Source organism: Dermacentor silvarum, chromosome 1 (genome assembly GCF_013339745.2).
Source record: "Dermacentor silvarum isolate Dsil-2018 chromosome 1, BIME_Dsil_1.4, whole genome shotgun sequence".
NCBI lineage: Eukaryota > Metazoa > Arthropoda > Arachnida > Ixodida > Ixodidae > Dermacentor > Dermacentor silvarum.
Window position 1 is genome coordinate 153,183,830 of NC_051154.1, and position 16,531 is coordinate 153,200,360.

Below are 16,531 nucleotides of genomic sequence, written 5' to 3' on the forward strand. Positions count from 1 at the left end.
GCCGTGTTTGGACGATTCCCGATAATTCCGATCCGTTGCCGTGAGGTTACGGCAGCTACTTCGCCGTAGCTGCTCCGAACGAATCACCGTTGATGCGTGCAAAATATGGCGCATGAATAAGCAGTAAACAACGGGGATACATTGAACAGAACGCGGAGCGCTCGTGGCCACTCATTTTGTCTAGATCATTTGCCCGATGAAATCATGCGGCCACGCCAGGCTCGATAGCGATAAAGCGCCCATAGCAACTTTGTGATGTTTTGTCTGTTTTCGCCATTGACGGACTGTGGAAAGGATGAGGAGCTGGTGGCAGTGTATGGTGATGCATCCAACACAACGGTGGTTGTAGTCTCGGGATCATGGTTTTCGCTTGCCTTATTACTTATTCACGCTATTCCGGCGCTGTCTGCCTGTGAGGCAGGAAATATTAAACCGACGACAGGACAGCTTCATGGTAAGGAAGAAATTAGATGCTTCTCACTATGCCCTGCAACTTCTTAATTGGATATTACGTTTTACTCGGCACCTTCAATGTCGGCAAATTAATAGTTGTTGATAAGTCAATTAAGCTTATTGCATAATATTTCAAGTCGCTCAAGAGGACAGTGAACAGCGAGGTTGTTGCATTTGCCCACAAAGCATGTGCTTTTATTTTAAGCCTTGGTACAAGAGTCCTAAATGCCCTGTGGACAGGGAATTCAGGTCGTACGCCCCGTGAAAGCCACACGACTGTAAATCATTGTTTCTAATGAAGCATAGTTTACAAGGAGAGGACCGCTTTCGTTATAACGAGGTATTAAGGCGTTTAATAGCGAAGTGCATCACTTTTACGGAGTAGAACGGTGCGTGTTTGTCTGGCTAATCTCATCTTTAAATTTTAACTGTTTTTCTTTGTTCTTCACAATGGGGCGGGATAGACGAAAGCACTCTCGCAGAACACACGCCATCTGCGCGATCCTAATCGCCGGCGGAGACTCACTTGTTGGACGAGGCACCGGCGAACGAGGAGCGGGACCTCTCCGTCCTGGTGTGGATGGTCTTGCCGTCGTACGTCTCGTAGTGGTCCCGGTGGCCACCGTCCTCGTCGGGCGACGAGTACTCGCCGAACATGCGCCGGATCAGAGCCTTGTTCTCGTCGATGAACATGTCGATACGCTCCCTGCGAGCGACCCGCATGTCCTGCTTTACGCTTCCAGCATAGGGAGGCTAGGGCATCGATAAGCGCTGCTTGCCCAGTATCTAACACCCGCAGCTGATATTACTGATGCACACTGCTTGCACGCATGCAACGAATTATAATTGGGCGACCGATTTTCTGGAACGCCAGGGTCAGCGTCGTCAACAATAGCAGCTGCCGTGGTATGTTCATCGCTTCAGTCAGAATGTTGCCTTTAGAAGCCGCTGGTTAGACTGGACCATGACAAAGCAATGATGTAATGCCGGTTGCCTGATAAAAACGGTGGAACGTATGTCACGTGAAATCATCCATAACAAAGAAAATAAATAAGATAGCTACCGAACGATTACAAAAGCATAGCGGTCCTCGATGTGTGTGAAAACTTTCCTGAAACCTTTCCCACAGCCCTATCGACTTTCTTACAGAACATGTGGCTTCTCAGAAGGAAGATTCATAAATAATGCCATGCGTGTGTTCTAGTCATTTACTGTTCTGTCATAGCGGCAACTTTTATTATTTTATTCGCCCCAAACCACTGCTGCGCATGGAACGCAACTCGAAGTGATCTAAATAACCACGTTCGCTCCGTGCTACCGGAGTCAATGTCGTCTCTCTTTTTCTGCTTATTGTTACCACGACTCTATATTTCGTAAGCTTATAAGAGTAGTCTGCGAGGGATCAAGCTATAGTGTGAGGTCAGACATTTAAAATCGCAAAATAAACCTTATACAATAAAATACAATAGTTTACGAATGTGCGGATGCAGTCTTATACGCAAGATATTTCCGCAGATGAAGTGAGCATTACTATGGAACTAATTGCAACGCAAAGGTTTAGGCTCGTTGTTAAAATACAGTTTAAGCATGCACATATACGTACCGTGGAAGCGATAACACGGAACGAAGATGGCACACAGCATGTAATACTCAATTTCACGTTGTCACTTATCGTTGTTTCCTTTGTTCTTTAGACTTCGCTGTAGGCGTTACACAGGGCTACTCCACAGCGTTAGCATTTAAGCATGACTGAACGTCCCTAGCTATGTGGTGACCCGTGACGACTGCGCATCTGTTTTATACGACTGCAAATAAAATGTCAATAACGCCATCGCCCCTTCACCTTATATTAAGCAGTCTCTTTTATTTTTCGCGAGTCATCATGAGCACCTTATTCGTTTGTAGGCCTTCGTAGTGATGCCCTGTATCAAGGCACGCTGCAAGGCAGAATGAGTCATATCGACGTGCGATGAAGCAACTCGCCTAGTGAGTGCTTTATTTGTTTGTGACTTTCTAAGAGTCCACCGTACTAATGTTTAAATCCTTTAATTAATAACACTCAGTAGTCTGCACTGGCGCAAGAAAATTTACATAAAGTTTTGCTTAAAGCCCATACGACAATTCGGAGACTTCTTATATTTTGGATATCATACATTGCTTCGGTTATGCTCACATCTCACACAACCGCTTATGAAGGCAACCACTGACTGCAGCGGCAGAATAAATAAATGACACTTCAGCATTCACAGACATGACAAAGCTCCATTTCCTAAGACTTGCACACATTGTTAGGAGGAGGATTCGTCCTCAGATAACAGTGCACAAGTTGGAACTTGTGGATAGTGACGAACACCGATCAGTATCTCATACATGCAGCGTGCTGTCGTGCAACCACATTCACCAGTGCCAAAGTGTTCGCAAACGATGTTTAGAGAAGGAAACATGCAACAACGGCGAAGGCATCCAGAAGCCCAGTGGATGCGCAGGCAACCTGAAAGAAAGAATCCAACAGATCGTTTCTTAAAGCTGTTTATTGATATCTTCTACCAAAAGGAACGGTCGCTGTATTCGTCAAGTTCTAGTAGGAAATTTCGTCGTACACAGGTACTTCTCGTTAAGCCTCACCTACGACCGGATATCTTGCGCGCTGTGCGGCCAACCCCTGAGCAGAGATAACAGTTCTTCTTTACAGTTATAAGACATTCATTTCCGTGACCCTCGACCATGGTTTTTTGGCTCGGTGCCCCTGCGTGAGCCAGTTCTGCGGTGCCTCATCCGCACAGAGTCAACAGGTGACTCCGTGACCCGCATGGCTGAAGACAGAAGAGTAGCTGGCGTCCCTCATGCTCTCAGCCAGGGCCTCGGTCACATCATAGCGGGCTAGACAGAATCATTCACTGCAGGGAAGCCCTGTGCGCCAAACGGCTTGCGTGGAAGGTTATCGCTGGGCCGCGCTCACAAGCTCACGTACGAGTATATGGGGCTGTGGCCTGCTTGACGTTCACATCACGTTCCACTCGACGTGACTGGTATTACACTAACGAGACAGATAGAGCCACGGATAAGAAAGCGCGGTTGCCCGAGGTCACGCAAGTCGATCGACTGCGCTGTCGATACGTGCAAGAGCCGCCGTTTCCCCGCTTGACTAATCGGCTCACTTTCTTAGCAACGGGCCGCTCCGTATCCTTTCTGTCCGACTCACGGGCGTCCTTCGTTCTCGCTTAATGCCGACCAAGCGAAGAAGAAGGAAGACGGCAGAGCGTCCTTTGCACTAGCACTTGTCATCTTGACAAACAACATCTTCGCTTGCTGAAATCCTTTAAATGTATGTAAAATAAAGAGAGGAGAGACTACGTAATATCGCACGAACAAAACCTATCGGTGTCATCTTTGAGCGCAGAAGGAAAAGTGAGAGACCACCTACAGTCACACTCAGTTAAGGTCGTCCATGCAACCCCGAGAAAAACCACCCCGCACACTTTGGTCCGCGACAATGGTGCGAACATGTATGCACTAGTCGTGACATGCACCGGGTGTCCTCTTCGTGGCAGGCGTGCTTCCAGTCGGGCATGCCGAGGACAGGCGTCGTGCATGTTGGAGTGATTCCCAACACGACTGCTTCGCTTCGCAACAAACACGCCACAGCCGAGCGCCACTGCCTTGACTGCTCGAATAATCTTGAATACTAGAGGAGCCTCGAAGGCTTTTCCCTTGTTACATGTTATTGGACACATGAAATCTCCACATAAGTTAATACAAGTAATGAATTCAATTTAGTGATCGAGTACGTGCTCCATGAGCCTTACCAACCAGCGTTAACGAGCAACAACTCAGTAGCTTACGCAGGTGGGCGTTTGGCGCTCGGTCTGTCGCGTAATCTGGCGCGACGAGGCGTCGCACGTAGGAATACACAACCACGTGCAGACTGTGCATGTCTGTCTACCTACCTTTTGACTCTTTTCCCCTTGTACCTTTCACCGCCTTCAATGCCTGTCCAATTGACTCTGCGGGATAACGGGAAGCACAGCACTGACGCAAACTTAACAAGTTCAGGGCACTTTTTTGACTGCAGCGCTTAGTGCGCCGTGGCTTTCAGATTTGGTATTAAGCGCTCCGCGTCGCGCAACGCGCAATCAGATTCATTTGTGAGCTTTATAGCGTAACGCGCGTAAGGCAACCGAAACATGGTTCCTCAAAGGGAGGCAAAATGTTGTGGGCTGCACTTGGTGACGCGGCGAAGCACGGTTGCAGCATACTAGTGCGAACCGAGATACATGCGCAGTGTTATTATCAGAACGGAATTATCGCAAACTCGCAAACTTTAATTCCAGGAACAGCATTGCTTCTGAACCTCACAAGCAAAATGCTAAATAATAAACAACGTTAATTATTATTACTCTCCAGGCCTCTACGACAGCTTGAATGTGCTATACGTGGAATATTTAGTAATCCTGTCCAGGTGCACTGAGGCAAATAGGAAGCTTACAGGCTGGAAACAGTGACTAGGTGGTTGAAGCTGAAGCATGGGACATGGCTCATAGAAAAACAGTTGCAGTGGCTCGTCAAGTGCTAACTCCAAAAAGTCAGAATTCGGCTCGACGGCATCTTCGCGGGTGCGTTTATGACTGGTGACAGCGCTGCCGAGGTTAATGGCGTTTGTTATACCAGGTTTGCCCGGGTGACCTGTTCACTTTAGCTGGGTTTTGCGCCCCAGCAAGCAGACAATTCAATTGGAACCGCTACGTTTGTTTACAGTAAGTGGGGCTGTACCATAGGCGGATTTTCAATAACACGTATTTCCGCTGTATCTTTGCCAGCAGCATTTACGGGGAGACACACGTGCAGGTAACTTAATTACGACACGTGCACGCAGTTTGCCGTCTGGTTGTCATCCCGTTACTTTCATAGTGACGCCTTGTAAACTGAGCCAACTGCAGAGACATTATGCCAGCAAACATTCTGCACACACTACAAAATTTCAAACGATAACCTCTAGAAACAATGTGCATACATCTGAAAAGAGCACACCAAATGCAACGACGTTAACACATCGTAATTCGTATCACCAATACATGCGTGTAGTATACGAGAAAATGTGCGGCGGCCGCATTTCGATGGGGACTAAATGTCAGAACGCCCGTGTACCATGCATTTGGTGCACGTTAAAAAACCCCAGGTGGTCAAAATTAATCCGGAGTTCTCCACTACGGCGTGCTTCATAATAAAATCGCGATTATGGTATGTAAAAACCAAGAATCAATTTTTTTTAATTAGGAGAGCTTGTGTAAATTTTATGTGAAGCGCTTTCTTATACTCCTAAGACCCCTGGTACAATACAATGCACATTGCCTTCAACCTTTTTTTTTTTCGAAATTCACTCGGAAGTGATTACGCAAAATATTCATTCTGAGTATGAAGTACAGTGCAACTCCAAAGAAGCGGTTTACTCATATTATCACCATCCGCTTTCGAGAAATTGGACAATAAAATGGTCTAGACCTCTGTGTCGTCCCAGACGGCCGAAAGCGACCTCGAGGCGTGTTTAGAAGTCACCAAGATTGCGTGAAAATACCGGATACGGCAGCAACATGGCAATGTATTACACGTAGTTCCTTCTTGATCTCCGCGTTTAAGCAATGAAATGCAGTTTTTACCATAGCAAATATGAGGAGATGATGGAGATTGTTAATTATTTCCAGGTACATGGAGACACAGCTTTGGCATCTAACCGTGGTATTTAAATTTTAAAAATCTTTTTTTTTTCAACTTCATAAGATTACAGTAGACAATAAAAACCACCATAGTTGTGTTCAGGTCCCCGGAGGGAGGTTATATTGACTAATGTCCGTCGTGCTCACAGAAACGCCGGTAACATATAGCGATACTGTCACATTGATTTAAAGAAAAATCGATTGTCTTGATCCATAAGAGTTGTTACTGTTAGCCTATTTGGTGAGAGGCTGCGTCTCTCAGAAAGCGAGCCATCTACTAACAAGGCAGTTGAGAACATAACCAGCTCCTCCTCTGTTCTCACCTTTTATTTCCGCCTTCAGGAGGAAATATTGTCACGTTGTAGTGACGATCAAGGAGCACAGTAGCAAAACTGTGAATGACGAAACTGACTCCTTATTGGGCAAACTAGTGCCCCTAAATGTAAGTGACATTCAAAGCACAACGATCTTCTTCTTTCTGGGGTTTTACGTGCCAAAAGCAGTTCCGATTATGAGGCACGCTGTAGTGGAGGGCTCCGGATTAATTTTGACCACCTGGGGTTCTTTAACGTGCGCTACAATGCAAGCACACGGGCGTTTTTTGCATTTCGCCTCCATCGAAATGCGGCCGCCGCGCCCGGGATTCGATCCCGCGACCTCGTGCTCAGCAGCACAAAGCCTTAGCTGAGTCGGCTTTTTGCATGATTCATCGAAGATTCCGGCGTAATCGCTGGTGCCTGCGTGGCTTCCAGAAAGTACTACGCAATTCGAGTCGCGCATACAGTCCGATTACACAAGGTTCGGCGAGAACATACCCAACAGATAGAATCAACGATAACATTCTAGTAAGTTCCAAACAACGCCGGCGCGTATTGCGCTGAGCGATAACATTAGGTTGTTAGCGGGCGAAATGCAGTCCCCGGAAAATGGATAAATCAGCACGCATGTCAATACGCAATTATAGCTAATTAGCTGTGTTGGGCTGCTAAGCACGAGGTCGCGGGATCAAATCCCGGCCACGGCGGCCGCATTTCGATGGGGGCGAAATGCGAAAGCACCGTGTACTTAGATTTAAGTGCACGTTAAAGAACCCCAGGTGGTCGAAATTTCCGGAGCCCCCACTACGGCGTGCCTCATGTTTAGATCGTGGTTTTGGCACGTAAAGCCCCATAATTTAAGTTTTTGCCTAATTAGCTGCTTCGATATGTTCCAGGTGGATCTGTTTTTCGTACACAATACGACAGCGATGGTTATAAAGTATGGCTGCAGCACAGATCCCCCAAGTCTAAAACCCTTGCACCGTGACCTAGATGGAGCACGCTAAGCCGGTGCGCTTGCAAAAGAGCTGTGCGCGCATAGTCTTCCTAAGCAGCATCAAGCGCATTTGTAGCGCACAACGTGACAGTCGATGTACGTGCACAAACGGCGCTTTTAATCAGCAGAGGCACAGGTTTAATTTGCTACGCGGAAAAAAAGAATAACGCCTGGCATGCCCAGATACCGCCGAAAGATCATCTTCAGTATCTATATTAAAAAAAATTGGAAACGGAGATCAAATAGGCTGAGAGCTAACGTGTAAAACTGGCTGCATAGTTATACTATAGGAAACGCGCGCGTGCGGAGACGGTCGGCCGAAAAGAAAAGCGAACCAATCCTTCCGTTGTTTAGTGACGCCGTACGAAGCTCGGGTGCCACTTTGCGATTTGACAAAAGGCCGCCACATGCGTCACACAGAGAAAAGCAAACACACCTGTCTCTATTATATGGCGCCTTCGTACGAGTGCCACCTGTGAAAAGTAACGAACCAACCGTGGCAGGCGCTAAAATAAGCCAAGTAAATCCAAAAGGAGATCTCGACGGGGTACAATTACAAAAGCAAATTGCGCTCGGCAAAGAGACACGAAAGAAGAGGGAAAAAGAAAAGAAAGCGAAGCTTTCGGACCCACAGATGGCAAAAGAAAAGTTTGCGTAATCCGTAGACAAAGGGCCCTCAGCAGAAGAACCGGGCTGATAGCGAAAAAAAAGAATGCAATTGACTTTTTTTGTGACCGGCAAGGCCACATACAGGACCACTCCCCCCCCCCCCCCCCCCCAAAAAAAAAAAAAAAAAAAAAAAGATAAATCGATCTTCTAAAGGCTGCGCAATCAGCCGCTTATCTTCCTGCGACCCGAACACAACTATGGGACATAATCGCTCTTCAAGGTGGTTTTTATTGTCTACTATTGTTATGTTATGAACTTGAAAAACATTTTTTTTTATTTTGCTACCACGGTTAGATGCCAAAAGCTGCATCTCCATGTGCGTGAAAAAAAATATCTCCATCATCTCCTCATGTTTTCTATGGTAAAAACTACATTGAAGATGTAGTTAAACACTGAGATGAAGATGGAACTACGTGTAGTATATTGCCACGTTGCTGCCGCGTGCGGTATTTTCACTGCGGTCTCAGTGATTTCTAAACACAACTCAAGGTTGCCTTCCGCCGTCTGGGACGATGCAGAGGTCTAGATCAATTGAGTGTCAAATTTCTTGAAAGCGGGTGACAAGAATATGAGTAAACTACTTCTTTACAGTTACACATGCACATATGAAGTACGCTTCATACCCAGAGTGAATATTTTGCGTAATAACTTCCGAATGAATTTGGGGAAAAAAAGTTCAAGGCAATGTGCAATGCATTGTACAAGGGGTCTTAGGAGGATATGTCGTTTCCTTTAGTTTGTTTTCATTAACGAGTGTTGGTGATATCTTTCATAACGCTCCCTTCTCAGCGGACGCGGTTCCTTTCTTTCAATTTTTAACTATACAGGAGTTGCGAACGCGTCTCAATTTATCCACTGTCGCACATTCCGATTTTACATGTTTCTAGATAAAAACGCGGACCAATTGGTGTATGCAGGTGGAAAACGCCGTCAAGAAATGACGAAACACGAAACACTTCCAAGACAACGGCGCTGAGTCGTTGGCACAGAACCAACCCAAGAAGTAGGGAATATTGCGACATCTCTAAATCGCCAATTTATCGCACGTCGTCAGCTTTTTAAAAAATAAACAGAAAATGAAGAAAGATAGCATTGATCGCCTGAGCAAAAAGAGAAACAAGAACGAGAGAAAACGTATCAAAAATTATTCGTGGCTTTTCCTTGTCTCCCATATTTAACGTCAGCAGTTTTTGTCAGTGTGTCCGCAATTTTTCCAGTAAAAGAACACATGGCAGTGAGTAGAAGTCTAAGAATAAACTGCTCTTCAAGGTTGATGCTTGCATAGCTATTTCTGTATTTATGCGCATACCCGAACACACACGCACGCACGCATTCACACGCAAAAAAAGAAAGAAATTAAATGTAAAGGGAGAAAAAAAAAAACGATCTGCCACAGTGGCTCGAGGTCACAGGATCCATCCCGGCCACTATACGACCGCATTCTGATGTGGGCGGAATGAAAAAGAAGAAAGAAAGGAAAAAGAAGAAAGGAAAGAAGAGAAGGAAAGAAATAGTAGCGTACCGTGCATTGGGTGCACGCTAAAGGCGTGGTCAACATTAATCCGGGGCCCTCAACTGTGGCGTGCCTCACAATCAGATCGAGGCTTTGGTACGTGAAACCCCACAATGTAATTTAATTTAAATACACACAAGAACGCGGAATCGGCCAACGGCTGTCGACTGGCAAATAGTTTACCAAGCGTTGGCTGCCGTTTTCGTCTGCCAGCCACATGTCGGTAATAGGTGGGCCGTCACATTTCGTAGCCAATTTTACGCTGATACGCATTTCGTCAGCGACCTGGGTTCAGAACGCAGTAAGACTATTTTCTATGTCCTAGCCGGCCGGCCGGAACGCGAAGTTAGAATAACGCTGTGCCGCGACATATGGACCCTCTAGTGCGCCACCCGTGGTGCACGATACTGCCTTGAAATTTCAGTTTTTTTTTTTTTTTGTGCGAGGGAAGTAAGCTTTTTTAAATTTAAATTTCAAGCGTATGCTATACCAGCTCCGCAACTGAAATGTACGCGATATTTTGTGTAATTGTTGTACACCGATGTCAAAAAGGATGATTCGTATCATCGCCCCAACGGGGAACAGCGGCGGCTCCAGAAATGGGGAATATCTTTTTGGGTTGGTTCTGTGCCAACGACTTTGCCCTATTATCTGGGAAGTGCTTCGTGTTTTCACATTTCTTGACGGCGTTTTCCACCGAGACGCCACTTGGTGCACGTTTTGATGTATAAACGAGGAAAAAATCGGTACGTGCAACAATATATCAGTTGAGATGCGCCCGCAATACCTATAGAGTTAAAAATTGAAATAAAGAAACCTAGTCTGGTGAAAAGGGAGCGTTATGAAAGATAACCGACACTGGCCAATAAAAAAACGTAATAAAAAACTGAAAGAAACGAAACATTCGGCTCATTGCGCAGCCATACGCGACTTGAAAGGTCGAATTTTCCTTTTGTTTCTTTGTTCTCCTCTAGCGGCCTTACGGGTCACGAAAAATCAATTACTAATTCTTTTATTTTTCCAAATATATAATTGCTATACACTTATGAACGTCATCCATATAAGTATGTCATAAGATATATGTAGCTGATCTTCGCATGTATAGTCAGCCGGCACGCGGAGCTCAGGCTAAAATTTCAATGCGGTCGAAGACATAGGGGCCGCGGTAAATGCACCACGAGAAAAATAATTGTATGCGTTGATGCGCGTGCCCACGCTAAGACCGAATGCCTATCGAAATGTCCAACTATACACAAAAAGCATTTTCTTTTCATTTACGGCAAACCGTTGGGCAGAATTCGTCGGACCATGCAAGGTGCCGTTGTACCATGGCCGTTGTACTTATAACAAACGTTCCCTCCTCATGCCGTGTCCACCACCGTCGACAACGGCTTTCATCTTTTCCAAAATGAAATTTGAAATAGTAAGCTAATATATTCTGATGTAACATAAAGCTAGCTGCAGCTGATACTACACGTCAAGAGCGTAATCAATACTTTGCCACCGGTTTGCGAGAACATTCATACATTATGTAAGTGGGACGTACCTCTGCATCGTCACCGCGACGAAGAAATATGAATGCGTAGTACATTTCAAATGCACCAGATGACGCGGTAATCCGGGATGCAAAATGAATGCGACCAACCGCCATGTGATATTAAACCTGTATATGCGTGCTTAATTAAATATGATGGCAAAAAAAGAAAAGAAAAATAGAGAAAAAATAAGAAGAAAAAAAGAACAGCGTTTTTATCTGAACGAATTGGAGAAACGGCCTCTTTGTCCACGTACATGGAGGTGCTGATGCGAGCACGTGCCCGCGCAATCTAATCAAAGAAGTAGCTTTTCAGGTTCGTAACAGGCCCTTTGACAATAAGAAGCAACTTTAAAATGTACTTTGTTACTAGGATATTGTGGGATCTGAAGACGGTGTAGGCACTTTGACAGTCGGCCGAAACGAGGACGATGTCAATCCCCAAGCTACGTTGCCAAATCTGCCACAACCAGTACTACTTCGTTCGCTATGACAATTCTGGCCAAGTTTGGACTAGAGGAAATTTTCACATTGAAAACGCGTGCGCACATTGCAGAGACATAAAAACAAAGAAAAGAAAAAAAAAACGACTAGTACAAGAGCAGGCTGTATTAAAGGGGCACTAAAGATAAATATTAAGTAAAGCTGTAATAATAAATTATGCTTCAGCAATATCAAAAAGCCACTCTTTGAGAGGCTAGAGGCTTGGCGGGGTGGCGGCGCCACCACGGAGTTCCTGCAGCACCACGCCGTGCCGTCATAAATTTTGACGGCGCCTACTCGGGACTAGTTATTGTTTATCAAATAAGAACGACGCCGTTGCATCCGAAAGGAAGCAAGGACTCAACCTAGCAAGTCGCGAGAATGTTTACTTTGCCAAAACGGTCCTTATAGAGGAAAGTGATTTGAAATCTGTGACGTCGTCCTGGCGTATGGGCGCTGAGGTTTCGGAGTGAAATAAAATTTAAAAACATAAAGGGGGAGGGCACTTTCTCATTTATTTTCTTTATTAGTAAGGGTGGCAACCTACTTCCCATCAAATGTATGAAGATAGAGTTCTGAAACAATATTTTACAAGCCTATAATGATTTAGTGTCGTTCCTTCGTGTCCCTTTAACGCTGCACGCATCATTTATGACGCTTTCTTCATCGAGCCATATTTCTGTCGTTCACTTGCTTAGTTCTACAGAATGGTGTCCGAATGAACACTGGAAATATCATTGTTCGTAAGAAATAAATTACTAAGTATACTATTCAGCACCTACGTAGACAACAAAGACGATCGAGAATTGAACGAGACAGCGAGAGCGCTGTCGCGGTACAGTCAATGTTCTTTTTTTTTGCGCACGGTTTTTCAGAATTAAAAAAAAATAAAATAAAATAGCTGTTGGGAGGTGAAGGGGGGTGCAGACAACGGACCGCGCAGCTACTGAAGTACGTAGTTTTATTTCAAGCAGCTTTAGATCGTGTACATCATAAATTGCCAGCCTGAAAGTCAGTTTGTTTGCTTTTGCTACGCTAAATTTATTAACAAAACTATCATGGTTAAGAGCAACTAAATTCAAAAAGAAAAGCAACGACCTCACGTACACGTTGGGTGTGTGGCAATCTGCTTCTAAAGCGTGGCGTGCCGGCAGATCTCAGTACAAAGCACCATATAGAGCATGCATATCTGCTGCTTTTGCAACGAAGCGATGGCTTTTTTTCGATCCCAGCGTTTAGCAATCGAGTGTGGCTTGTGCATGATGGCATTTTTTACGGGCCGTTTACCAGTTTCACCACAGACATTTTCCGCCTGTCTGTATGTGCGCGGCCTTGAATACAAATGGGTAGCGAGAAACAGTAAAGCGCTTCATAGAAGTGGAGTGCAAAGGGTTACATGTACAGCATATAAGTGTATCCATGGGATTAAACCACGCACTGAGCTCACCAAATGATGCAACAGTTACTGATTAATTGTACGCACTAAGGAAGATTCAGCGTGTTTTTTCAGAGGATACATGCTGAATAATTTCCTTCGTAACGCTCGTCTTCAGCCGGAAGTTCAGAACACGTAGCACCACGCGATAACATCGCATTAACCGCCTTTTAAGCAATCACCAAATGTATCATGCAGTTTTTCAGCCTTCAAACCACGTCGATACACAAGCATTGGTGCTGCTTTTCTTGATTTGCTCGCTGAATTCTTGAATACCGGAAAACGACAAAGCTTTGGGGAATAACTCAATGTTTAAACTACGTCGTGCATAACAATTTCGTGATATGTGGTGCTTTTTTCGTCTGTCGGTGTACACACAAGTAAGCCTGTTTCTGTGTGGTACCAAGAACAAAGAGCAGTGTTCGCACTTGTATATGGTAGTCTGAGCTCTCAGTTCTCGAAACCCCGGGGCAGTAAATTTCGCGCACCAAGGAAGGTCGGAACTATTGAAACTCAAATAAGAGGCACAGTATGTTAAACAGTGGCTCGACCGCCCTTTCTTGCCATGTGTACTTGCGTCCCATTCGCATGCTTGGGTTTGATGTCTTTGCCCGGTGACGTCCATCTGGCACCGAAAAGACGGCGCAGAAGGGCAATGGTAATGAATAAGAACACTTACTTTGGATAGCTGTTGCCAGGTGTTGGACAGTACAGCTGGTTGAGCCTTCGGATGCAGGGATACCCTTTGAGGATTTCTGCTTTCAGGTCCAGAGCGCACAAGACCAATAGAAGTGCCAATGTCAGCTGAAATGAGCCACCGAGGGTATTTCATTACGACAAAGCAGTGAGATATGAAGATTTTTGCAAGGTGTGCAATGCATGCGCACGCAACGCACTTGCTCTTGGCTTAGTAATAAGAATACAGACAATACTGTTCACTAAGAGGTCAAAGAAGGTTTACTAGTCGTTAAGCGGAAACAGCGAATCATTCAGCAAAACGCTGCAATAAAAACACCGTCGTGCACTAAGACAGAAACACACGTGGCGAAAAGCGTGCCGAAGTTTGAAATTAAACGTCGTGAGTGATACTGATACGGCACGTTTTGCCTGGCAAGCATCTGCCACTACGTACCGTATCAGTATTTTGCCGCGACATGCCATCATTCAAACTTCAAACTTCGTCATGAGGCGTTTCAAAACACCGCAAGACTGCGGTGTCCTGGGCGCTGAGAAGCACTTTATGTGGTCCTGTTTGCATTATACTATACGGAGCGAAATAGGCCAGTTGATGCCTTGCGATTCCTCACGATTGTGTGCACATTTTGTGTTTATAGAAGGTCACAAGATCAACTGAAAATGATTCTCGCACAGTGTGCTTGTTGTTGATGAACCGGTTGCAACAGCACGGCCACCGTCACCACCACGCAAGTGAGCATCTGGGACCTCGACAACGACAATACATTAATCTATACGCTAAAAAACGTAATACCTGACCATGGTATACGCTATGATTAATGAATATGACCACCCTGGCATAAAGAGGTAGCTATTAATCAGAGGCTGCTTTGAAAATGGCATTTTGAAACTAACTAATATAAACACAATGACAACTCAAAACACCAACACTTAGGCTAGTATCAGCCTTGTTTACCATAAAACAGTGTATGTGATTCAGAAGTGCTACCGTGCATTTTATGGCAAATGTCGCCTATGTTCGACAACATGCGTTATGATATCCGCTACTGTTGTGCCGTAACAGTGCGCTACACAACAGGGTGGCTTGGAACCGGTACCCTACACGGAAAGTGGAGAGGTTGTTGCCAAGTCAAGTGCAGTCTATGAGTTTACAGACCACGATGAAAAATCAAACCACGTTTTTATAACAGTCAACATAAAAATATTTGTCATGTGGTGGTTCGTGTTTCGAGGGCAGATAATTCTAATATGGATATGTCACTATAGTTGCTTCGCAAGTAGCGCCGTCGACCGACTCGTAAGGGAGGAGCTACATATGTACATAATAACATGCTGACATCGACTATGACGAGACCACATCGACCCCAGGCATACGCCGACGACTGGCCTGCAAGGAGCCTTAGGGCCCATTCCCACTTGCGACTAGGTGAGGTCGCGCGACCAAGTTAGTCGCAAATGATCGCTTTTGTCTAAAGGCAACCGTTTCGTTCCAGTCGCTCGCTGCTCGATTTTTCAGTCGCACAACCGCAGTCGCACAACAGCTGAACCAATCAGTTGCGAAGGAACAGGACGTCCGTATACGCTGACGCTTGTTTTACGCGGCGATGAGATTGCAAGCAGACGTGAACGGCATATCGTGAAACATTAGACAGTTTTAGCAGAGCGCCGCTTACGCTCCGCTCTGCTCAGATTTCACGCTCTGAGATACTGCAGGGAACTGCGTAGATTTCGCATTTGATAAGCGCGTCTTGCCGAGACGCGAGCGACGCGCTATCAACTTGGCTGCAAAACGACGAAGAGGCCAAGTAGACACGCTGTCACGCTCCGCTCAGTCGGCTTTGTAACGGAGCGAGGGATGCGGTCTTCGTACTGCTGCCGGTATGCGCCTTGTGCGCAAGCGCAATAGCGTTCCCGCTAAGTGGTTGTGTGGCATTTGCTAGCATATGCCGGTCTGAGCGGAGCGGACAGCAAGCGCTCAGCTAAAACACTCTATTTCGGTTTAGCGACTCGTCCCTCGCATTTGTCAGTTTCACAAAGCAGTGAGATATGAAGATTCTTGCAAGGTGTACAATGCATGCGCACGCAACGCACTTGCTCTTGGCTTAGTAATAAGAGTACAGACAATACTGTTCACTAAGATGTCAAAGAAGGTTTACTAGTGAATTCTGTAGGTGAGCATAAGCGTCAATCCAACATCCGTCCCTCTAATGTATTTCAAGGCTTCATCTTTGGAAGCAACGGACTCTGACAGCGACTACACTGCTCTCACCAGTATCACCTTCAAGAGAAGACTACAAAATACGTCACCAGCTCATGAGTTTTCGACCAAATTTACCACAAGCTCTAAACAATAAAAGTTGTGCAGAAACCACCGACGATGATTGCCAATGTAAGCGAATAGCCTGAACGAACTAACGAACGAACGAACCAGCGAGCGAGCCGACAAGATGTTTTTCTTGCCGAGCGCTCCACAAAGCTGACGCGCGACGAATTTTAGCAACACTTAGGGAATATCTTGGTTCTGGCTTTCGTATAGCGCACGGCAATGGATCACCAACCGCAATAATTTCTTACGTGGACGAAGAAATCGCAGACTTTGAACTCGGGAATATTTGTCGTCATCAGCCTCTCCATTTAGATTTATCGGATTGGGCGTTCCCGGCGCATCAAAGTTGTGTTTGAGTCCCCTGCCTTGCCAGACTTAGTGAAGGTTGCGTGTGTGC

The 16,531-nt window shown here is 45.6% G+C and overlaps 1 protein-coding gene across 2 annotated transcripts in view; it reads right to left on the minus strand.

Annotated features, from left to right (window-relative positions):
* The window catches only part of LOC119436251 (protein spaetzle 3-like), a 92,265-nt gene that overhangs the window by 3,222 nt on the left and 72,512 nt on the right, over positions 1 to 16,531 (minus strand). The window contains exons 2-4 of one of the 2 annotated variants that reach the window (XM_037703045.2): positions 13,792 to 13,916; positions 4,401 to 4,457; positions 980 to 1,159 (exon numbers count right to left, since the gene is read on the minus strand). In XM_037703045.2, the coding sequence (XP_037558973.1) occupies positions 980 to 1,159; positions 4,401 to 4,457; positions 13,792 to 13,916 (362 nt within the window). The remainder of the gene's footprint in view (positions 1 to 979; positions 1,160 to 4,400; positions 4,458 to 13,791; positions 13,917 to 16,531) is intronic. The other variant, XM_049656658.1, reaches the window with a different exon arrangement.